A 10,162-nucleotide genomic window follows, 5' to 3' on the forward strand; every position below is an offset into this window, starting at 1 on the left:
GCCACTCCTGCGAGTCTCTCTCTCTCGAACAGACTCCCTTATCCAACCTCTACCTTGATACTCCACCCACCTGTCTAAGCGACTTCTCAATCAACTCCCCACCCCTTTCTCCACCCATCTGCTCCCTGCAGCTATTCAGAGGCTTCAGCGGTAATCACTTCCCCTATTAGTGGAGGTTACCCCCTCCTTGGCTATGCAGTAGAAGCACCTGGGGACTTTTAAAAACTGTTTCAGTGCCTGGCTTCCAGCTCCTAGACATTCTGATTTAATTGCGGTCCAGTTATGAGCTGAACATCAAGATTTCTGATAAGATTTTCGGGTGATTCTAGTGGGCAGGGAAGTGTAGGAACTTGTGCTCCAGAGCCCTACGATGGGTCCTCCTTTTCATCCATCCTCACATCCAATTGATCAAGTCTTCCTTCAAAGCACGTCACGGATTAGTCTCCATCTCTCTCTCTATCTGATGCAGCCTCCCTGGTCCACGCCCTGTCACTTCTCACTTGACAACTTAACAGCCTTTCGCTGTCCCACAGGTTAGTCAGAGGGGTAATGTTAAAAGCCCAAGTCAGATATCATTCCCTGCTGAAAACTCTGTAGTGGCATTCCCCAGCTCTCAAACTAAAATCCAAGGCCCCCCCCCCAACCTCCCGCCACATCATTGCCTAAAAGTCTCCTGCCCCCCTCCTTCCCACACCCACCCTTCCTCTTCCTCACTACCCCACTGGCCTCCTTCCTGGCCCTGGAACATCCTGATCTGGACATACGCATCTGTTGCTTCACCTGCCCTCCTCTCTGCCCGGCTCTCTGCATGCCTGGCTCCCCACTGCCTCTCCCATCACTGAATTTCCTTTATAACTAAGATCACATTCTTCATTGGTCTTCCCTACAAGAGAACTGCATGAAGGCCTGGTCTTGCTAGTCACTATATCCCCTAGCATACAGCAGAGCACCTAATGCATAAGAGGTGTTCAATGAATACTTGTTTTGGGAAGAAATGGGTCAATGAAGGAGACAACAATACTGACAACATGAACATTTCCTTGGCCAGCACCTGATAAAGTGAACTAATAATAATGCCAGCCACAGAAACAAATATAATAAAAGCAATACAATAACAAGAATGCAAAGTCTAAAACACGGGTAGGAAAATTTGAATTAAAAATATACTGAAAAGGTTTGCTTAGCCAAGATACATTAGAGAGTTTTAGGTAATCGAGGTGCTTGGTTTGCTGATAGAAACCCGATTTTTGTTTCATTTAATATTCCTAAAGTCTTTCCAAAGAATGAATGATTCCATGAGTTATCACGAAAACTCACAATCCATCGGGGAGAGAGAAAAGGAGTGTCCTCCTTGAAATTAAATGCAAAAGTAAAACTTAGATACATTTAAGCAAATAAAATTGGTTGGAACAGAGATCACAAGTAGGCAGAGAGACAGGCAGAGAGAGAGGAGGAAGCAGGCTCTCCACTGAGCAGAGAACCCGATGTGGGGCTCGATCCCAGGACCCTGGGATCATGACCTGAGCCGAAGGCAGAGGCTTTAACCCACTGAGCCACCCAGGCGCCCCATGACATGGCCTTTCTAAAGATGATGAAATTTACAAGCCAATGAAGAAGACTGACAGATCTTTACACAAACATCTATGATTTCAAGAAGTTAAAAGAATGCGGGAAAGGTCTGCAATATATTTGAACAGGCAGAAAAGCTTATGACCTGTTATCTGTAGAGAGCTCTCAGCTACGAGTAAGAAAAAGACAACCCAGTGTAATCACAGGCCGAGGATCTGAACAGTCAGTGAACATTTAACAACAACAAAAATGGGGCTCCTGGGTGGCTCAGTGGGCTAAAGCCTCTGACTTTGGCTCAGGGCATGATCCCAGGGTCCTGGGATGGAGCCCCGCATCGGACTCTCTGCTCAGTGGGGAGCCTGCTTCCACCTCTCTCTCTGCCTGCCTCTCTGCCTACTTGTGATCTCTGTCTGTCAAATAAATAAATAAAATCTTTAAACAACAACAACAACAACAAATATGGACTAACAGACAAATTGGTGAAAATCTGAAGTTTTATTTATCATAATGAGAACAAAACTCTATTGATGGAAATGTAAATTTCCCAAGGGCACTTGGGACAGTAACTGGGATCTATGAATCAAACTTCTATGGATTTATGCCACAAATGTGGCATAACAAAAAACAAGATAAGGTTTTCAAAGGAGGTGTGAGTTTTTCAGAACAAGCACCAGTCAGAATGATGGCTACAAAAATGTTCACTGTAACCCTACTGACAACTTTATATTGGCCTAAAGATGTCTATGCATATTGTTAATTTTTTTAAGTTACAAAACAAATATATTGAGGTTCTATCTTTCCAAAAATGTTGACATTTATATCTGTAATTAGACATCTTAAAGGTCTAGAAGTGCATAAACCAGGAAAAAAAAGTCTTGGTAATCTGGTGAAGTCGTGTTATATGTAATCTTAATTTTCTTCTTTAAATTTTCCACATTTTCTTGATTTTTAGTGACTGACATACAGATTCTTGAGTTACCATTATGAGTTAAAATAACCTATGTCAAAGAGGATCTAATAATACATGTAATCCAGTATTTCCCCACCCAACATTCATGGGGGAGAGAGAAAGTGGGGAAGTCATGCAGAGGCTGAACTGCGGCGTTTCGGTGTTTCCAGGGGTGGGGTATCACAGGGCAATCTGGCAGATGGAAGACTTTAGAAAAATCCCAACAAACCACATTGGGTTTTTTCTTCTACTCCAATTCTTTTGTTTGTTTGTTTGTTTAAGATTTTATTTATTTATTTGACAGGCAGAGATCACAAGTAGGCAGAGAGGCAGGCAGAGAGAGAAGGAAGCAGGCTTCCCGCCGAGCAGAGAGCCCGATGCGGGACTTGATCCCACAACCCTGAGATCATGACCTGAGCCGAAGGCAGAGGCTTAACCCACTGAGCCACCCAGGCGCCCCTTCTACTCCATTTCTTGCAATGAACTGATTTTGTCATGATTTGAAGAGTTGCTGAGAGAGAGACAGAGAGAGGAAGGGAGAGGGAGGGAATGAATGGGAGGGAGAAATAGAGAGAGAAAGAGAAAGAGAGTGATCCAGACAGCTGAGGCTCTGGGGTAGTTAGGCCCTAACTAAAGGAAGTCAAGGAGGGGGGAAAAAAAAAAAGGAAAAGGAAAGAAAGTCAAAGTAAGAAACCTTGGTTACCCTCTAAGCATAGCTCTCAGAACATAAATGAGGTGCCCATTCTCATCCTGAGAAGCACTGGGAAGGAAGACTGAAGGGCTTTTCATTTTCCACTAGAGCTACTCATTAAGAATGTGCATGCTAGGGTGCCTGGGTGGCTCAGTGGGTTAAGCCGCTGCCTTCGGCTGGGGTCATGATCTCAGGGTCCTGGGATCGAGTCCCGCATTGGGCTCTCTGCTCAGCGGGGAGCCTGCTTCCTCCTCTCTCTCTCTCTGCCTGCCTCTCTGCCTACTTGTGATCTCCCTCTGTCAAATAAATAAATAAAATCTTAAAAAAAAAAAAAAAAAAAAAAAGAATGTGCATGCTACAACTTTCAGGAATTTCCCTAGACATGACCAACCATGTCACCAAGTTCCTATAAAATCATCTCCCATCACCACTCTGCTGCCTCTGAGCAGCAGAAAAGCAGAACTAGTCTGCGCATTTTAAAAGTGCTTCTTCTGTACAAGTCACACCCCTTTTGAAAACACATCCTGACCAATCAGCTCTCTAGGGCAGAGATAAGTAAAGCAAAACTCATTTCTCAGCAATACAGGATTCCCAAAGCACTTAAAGCTGGAGAAGATGGGGTGCTTGGGTGGCTCAGTCAGTTAAGCCTCGGACTCTTGATCTCTGCTCAAGTCATGATCTCAGGGTCCTGAGATCAAGCCCCACGTAGGCTCTGCGCTGGGCACGGAGCCAGCCTAAGGGGGAAAAAAAAAGCTGGAAGCTTGAGAAAATAACTGGAATTATGACATTCCTTATATTTTTCTTTCTCTAACATATCAATAAGTGCCCAATTTAACAGGGTCATGCTGATGCCTATCCCTAAGGAGAAGTAAAATTAAAAGCCACAAAGCCATAATTAATCATTTTCTCCTCAAACCACTAAATGAGTTTACCTTATTTTTAGACAAGCCCACCTCCGTGTCGGTTGGGGAATCCCTAGATTCACCCTATCTCTAACAATTCCCTCCAGTCACCATAGGTGGCATGATTTTTTTAAGCCCACCACTTAAATTATGGGTGTCCTGGAATTATAGCAAGGACAGTATTTCCGAACCTTTAGCTTCACTAGTCACCAATTATTGCCTGACAGATGCTTTACGCTGAAATACCAGATGTATTCAAGGGGAGATCACCTTCAAAGGAGAAGAAAGGAAGCCATCTCCCAACAGAGGGGACAGGAATATTGGCATCCCTCCCACCCCCAAAGCTGTCTTGTCACCCAGGGACTTGGGGGGAGGGAGAGGGAAGGCAGCAGAGACGCAAGATCAAAACAGAGTAGAAAGCTCAGCTAGGGGTAGGCTAAGGAAAATGGGATGAACCCCCCCACCCCAGATGATTGCCAAAGCAAACCAACCAACCAATCAACACTTGGCATTAAACATCTGCCCCTGAGAAGAATATTGCAGTCTGAGTAAAAAGAATGAAGTCTGGAAATAAAATTTCTTTTCTCTATGAATCTCACAACATGTGATGTCAGAGCTCCCCGAAGGGAGCTCTCACTCTTCAGAAATGACACAGGGAACCTAGAACAGCCCAGCCTCAGGGAAGATCCCACTTCTAACTTTCTGGCCAAAAGGGTTTCTTTCAGCTACTGATTTTACTTGTAAGTTGTAGCCACAAGAAGCCACCTGTTTTCCCACTAAGCTTTGAGGTTTGTCTTATCCTGGGTTTCACTTCACTGACAGAGAACGAGCCTGAAGAGCTCAGTTTATGAATATAATCATTCCTGACTTTCAGTTCTCTATTCTCTGCCACTCTGTTCGAAATTTGTCTCTCTACATTTCCTCCTTGCTTCATTAGAAAACATTTTATATTTATTATTCTATTGTTTAAAACACCACTTTTGATGCTCCTCCTTGCAAGAAAAGAACATGGCCTCCTCAAATACTTCATCAAGATTTACCGATTTTTTCTTAAGATTTTATTTATTTATTTGATAGACAGAGATCACAAGTAGGCAGAGAGGCAGGCAGAGAGAGAGGAGGAGGAAGCAGGCTCCCTGCTGAGCAGAGAGCCGATGTGGAGCTCCATCCCAAGAGCCTGAGATCATGACCTGAGCTGAAAGGCAGAGGCTTAACCCTCTGAGCCACCCAGGCCACCCCAAGATTTACCGATTTTTAAGGGCAGGAAATTAAATCAAATTGGCACCATTATGTTGGCCTCCGCATGGGAACAGTAAGGCAAAGAATGGAACATGGGTGTTTAAAATGGGTCCAGGCCACAGAACCTGGTTTAGGGGAGGTTTGCTACAGAAGGCTGAGTTTACAGTCATGGGAGTTTGACTCAAAGTATGAAGAGGAAGATGAGCTAGAATCTTGAGACTGCTGACTCAAAAGGAAGAAGCTGCCGGATTCCCCCACACTTGGGCTATTTGGTTAGCACATCACAGAGATGTTGAGCAGTTCCTGAAAGTGTGAAGCCCACATCCCACCTCTGCAGAGAACAAGGTAGCTGGTCCCTTCAACAGAAAACATCAGAATTCCTATCCTGATGTTCTAGAGAACTTCTCCACCTGTCTCTTAATGACCCCTTCTTCCATTCTCAGTTTACAATGATACAATCCAATTTCCCACTGGCACCGCACAACCAGACATACACACACATATATTTCAAATCTGAATCCCTTCGAAAGCTGTTTGTGGGTAGAGCCAAGTACGTGTTCCACACTGTAAGAATGGGAACCTCTGGTAGGGAAGGAAAAAAAAGAAACAAGATGGGATTGGGAGGGAGACAAACCGTAAGAGATTCTTAATCTCACAAAACAAACTGAGCATTGGGGGGTAGGGAGTGGGTGGTTGGGTTATGGACATTGGGGAGGGTATGTGTTATGGTGAGTGCTGTGAAGTGTGTCAGCCTGAGAATTCACAGACCTGTACTGGGCCGGGGGCAAATAATACATTATGTTAATTAAGAAAAAAAAAAAAGAGTGGGAGCCTCTGGAGATACTCTCTGGAGTGGATGCAAATGGTTAACTCCTGGAGGAAATAGGCTGAGAAAAATACTGGCATAAAGATTTAAAAAAGAGAAAGCCTATAGACCACACCCACCATAAACACCAGCCTGTTTACCAGCCCAAGACGAACACCATAAATAAAGCCAGAGTCCATTTGCTCCCCCTTTCAGAACAGGGGTTTAGAGCTACAGCAGATGGAAGAAATGTATAATTTCTGCCCATCAGCCCCATTAAAAATAGACACCTAGCATTAAAAGAGATGGTCGTTTTTGGTGTAACATTGACCAGTATCCAGTTGTCAAAAAAGTTGTATCAAAGTTATGTCTTCTCATTCAAAACTGACCTTGTAAAATTTGTCTCCCTACTTTTCCTCCTTGCTTCATTAGGAGATTTTATATTTATTATTCTGTTGTTAAAAACACCACTTTCGATATGCCCCTCCTTGCGAGAAAAGAACACGGACTCCTCAAATACTTCATCAGGATATACCGATGTTTAAGGGCAGGAAATTAAATCATACTGGCACCATTATGTTGACCTCCGCGTGGGAACAGTCAGGCGAAGAGTGGAACATGGGTTCCACATACACTAGAAAAGTATATGCCACCCTTGTTTGGAACTACTTACCTGGACGGCCAGCAGAGATCAAGTGAGTGCTTCTCCTGAATTCTGGCTTTCCTTGCTAGCATGGAGTCCGTGTATAATAACACTGAGAACGCCACGCAGGAAAAGCAGGAGAGTCTCTACCTTATTTTAAGAAAATTTAACGGCCCACCTCTACATTTGTTTTGTAGCAGAGGCGGGGGAGCCAAGGCCTGTTTGTACTCAACCCCCCTCCCCCACCCCACCCCCACCCCCGGGCTCAGCTGCGCAGTTGGGTGGTTGCAGCTCTGACCACGGAGGTGGGGCCCCTTGGCAGCATCACCCAGCTGAACTGTACGCCTTTTCATAAAAGCAGAGGAATGGGGGTTAGCCGCACTGTAACCCTCCCACCTGAGGAAAAGGCCTGTTTGTTCCGGAAGGCAAAGCCCAGCCTTATTTAACCAACTGCAAGCAGTGAATGTAAGCACTCCCAAGGCCCCAAGTAAGCTCAGTTTAGAACAGTAAAGGCATCCACTTGAGGAGAGTTCCTCCAGAATCTGACATCCTGAAAGACACAGCTCAGGCGCCTCACCTGATCGTTAGCCTGAAAACACCTGATCCTGTCTCGGGCTTCCCGGCCCCGGGAAAACGATAAGGCTGCGGGGCCAGTGCCTCCGCCTTCCAAACTTTCCACAGCTTTCGTTCGGGGTTCCGAGCAAGAAAACCCGCTCAGTGCACACGCATCTCGGCCTTCCCGGGCACGCCTCCTCCAAAGTCGGAGACCTTCCAGGCGGGCTCCCGTCTCTTACCCTTCCTGCAGCCGCCGGCGCGCGCAGACCCGGGCGGGGGCGGGGGGGGGGGTGAGGACGGCGGCCGCCGCGGGGACGGCAGGGCTCAAAAGTGCGCGCCGGGAGCCCAGGGCGCGTGGCCCAGGTGCTCCCGCCCCGCCCCCGAGCCACCTCCTCCACCTCGTAGCCTCCCGCCGGGGCAAGGCAAACCGGGCATCTAGTGGAGAGCTTCTCAACTCGGGCCCTAGGGCACTCTTCCCACGTGGAACCCCGCGGGCCTTTCGGAGCCCCGAGGGCGGGAGGCAGCGAAGCGGAGGCCGGCAGGGCCGGTGGGAGATGGAGCGGAGGTGCGTCCGCCAGAAGACCCCTGGAGGAAAGCAGCCCGGGGAGGGGGCGGCGGTGGGGTCCCCGGGGAGGGACCGTGGGATGCTGGAGAGCCGGGCGGAGCCGGGCGCCTCGGGGATACTGACCTGCCTCGAGGCCCCCAGGACGCGCCTGAGGCTCCGTTCCACGCCGGCAGGTCCAGAGCCTCCACGCCAGGAGGCATGGTGCGGCCCCCGTGAGTCAGGAGCAGGAGGCCGAGGGTGGGACGGGTGCACCTGCCTCGGCCCCGAGGAACCCTCCCGAGGACCCCGCCTTCTGGTCTCGGGTGATGCTGGGAGATGCGGCCGGCCGGCCCCGCGTCCCGCGTGTCTGCCGTGAGCTCGGGCTGGGGAGAAACGCCGTCCAAAGGGAACCGAGTGATGGAGCTCCACACTGCCCCCGGGCGGCGGGGGCGCGCACTCCCTGCCCTCCGAGGCTGCCTGCCTTTCTGGGCTCCGGTTTTCTACACCATTCCGCGCACTACTCTAGTCATTTCTATTTTGATACTTTCGGGACTCGGTGCCAAGCCGGATGCTGGGCACTATGGACACCGGGATAAGAAAGAGACGGCCCTCTGCTCTAGGACTTTGCACCATCGGCAAGTTCATCGGGTAAGTTCATTCGTTAGACCGTGTTTGTATTCTTAAGTACACGATCACACGGCGCAAGGGCCACGTCCCGGAGATATTAAGCGCTACGAAGGCACGAGGAAAAGAGAAACAAATCGCCTTTCGCTCTCATGAGGAAGCTGGAGCGGACCCTCGGCGCAGGGAGTGCGCGTCCGCGTGGCCCTGGGCGGAACAAAGGGATCGCACAGACGTGCAGGACCCGAGCCCGAGCCTGCGGCTGCCGCCGCTCTTCCCTCTCAGGGCACAAAGGAAAGGACACCGGCCTGCTGGACACCGGGCAGGAATCTTGGAAATGAGGTTCTCGGGCACGTGCTCAAATGTCATGCTCAGCTGCGGGTAATGTTGACTTGGCAGTTTGGACCCTGCCCACAGCCTCGTTTCCGGGGAGTCCTATTCCTTCTTTCCCAGTGGTAGCAGCAGCAGCAGCAAAGTCCTGAGTTCAGGCGATTTGGATCGGCAAGTGCTTAAAAGGTTTCTGGGGTTAGCTATAGTAGAATATTCTGCCAGGTAATTATATTAAAATGCGCCTGCAGGTAGACATAATTGGACAGAATGAGATAAATAGATATACATAACGGATCCTCTTCTGAAAGTCACTTTTAAGGCAAAAGTGCCTATTTTAGAGTTCTTTTCACCAAAGGTGCCCACTGGTGCAGACAGGCTTGGAAAATCCCGTTTGCGTAATACTGGTCCTATAGGTGGGCGCAAGGGTAGTTTGGTTAGGTTCCTTTTTGGAAGAGGAGAGGAAATGGTACAGCGTGGTTTTTGTGGGGAGGATGTGGACTCCATGAAAAAGACAGACTGTGGCTTGATTGGAAAATGTTGGAGGAAGCATATGGAAAGTAAGACATACTGTGTTTATATATATATTGTGTAAATATGTACACATATTACATATCCTGTATATAGTATATGTATATGCACAGTTTTTACGCTAAGGAATTTTCAAGGCTTTTTAATTGAAAGAAAATTTACCTATTAATCTCAAAACGCTAGGACTCCACTAAGAACAACAATTCCTTTAGAGAGGGACTGTAAACTGGGATAACTTCTTTTTATATCAGCCGACTTCTCATTACAGGTGTTTTCTAAAACTTCATATTCCTACTAAATAACTTATGATTGGGTATTTAAAAAGAAAATTCGTTGTTAGTAGTGCATTTATTTTTTTTTTTAAGACTTTACTTATTTGACAGAGAGATCACAAGTAGGCAGAGGGGGGGGGAGCAGATTCCCTGCTGAGCAGAGAGCCTGATGTGGGGCTGGACCCCTGGACCCTTAGACCATGACCTGAGCCAAAGGCAGAGGCTTAGCCAACCCACGCACCCCTAACAGTGCATTTATTATGGACATTCACCATGTGCAAGGGCTGTGTGCTTCAAGGGACCAGAGTAACCCTGAGCACCCACCGGTTATGAAGCTTGATTTACATGTTATCTCACAGAACACTCAGCACTCTGTGTCCTATCCTCTCCTTTTGAAATGAGGAAAATGGGTTCCAAGAGGCTTAAGTTACTGCCCTGAGGTCACCCACACAATTTGCAGTAGATCCAAGGTTTCTATTCAGGACTTTGAGTTTCCAAAGCCTTTATTCTCACC

General features: G+C 47.7%; 1 protein-coding gene across 4 annotated transcripts in view; it reads right to left on the bottom strand.

Moving 5' to 3' along the window:
• The window catches only part of MCOLN2 (mucolipin TRP cation channel 2), a 54,836-nt gene extending 46,526 nt beyond the window's left edge, over positions 1-8,310 (bottom strand). The window contains exon 1 of one of the 4 annotated variants that reach the window (XM_045064793.1): positions 8,042-8,310. In XM_045064793.1, the coding sequence (XP_044920728.1) occupies positions 8,042-8,118 (77 nt within the window). In that variant the 5' untranslated portion in view covers positions 8,119-8,310. Of the gene's footprint in view, positions 1-6,828; positions 7,312-7,375; positions 7,750-8,041 lie in introns of those variants that run through there. The other 3 variants (XM_045064796.1, XM_045064795.1, XM_045064794.1) reach the window with 3 other exon arrangements.
• Positions 8,311-10,162: the final 1,852 nt, after the last annotated feature.

The sequence above is a fragment of the Mustela putorius genome, unplaced genomic scaffold (assembly GCF_011764305.1).
Source record: "Mustela putorius furo isolate JIRA1106 unplaced genomic scaffold, ASM1176430v1.1 tig00003853_pilon_pilon_pilon, whole genome shotgun sequence".
Taxonomy (NCBI): domain Eukaryota; kingdom Metazoa; phylum Chordata; class Mammalia; order Carnivora; family Mustelidae; genus Mustela; species Mustela putorius.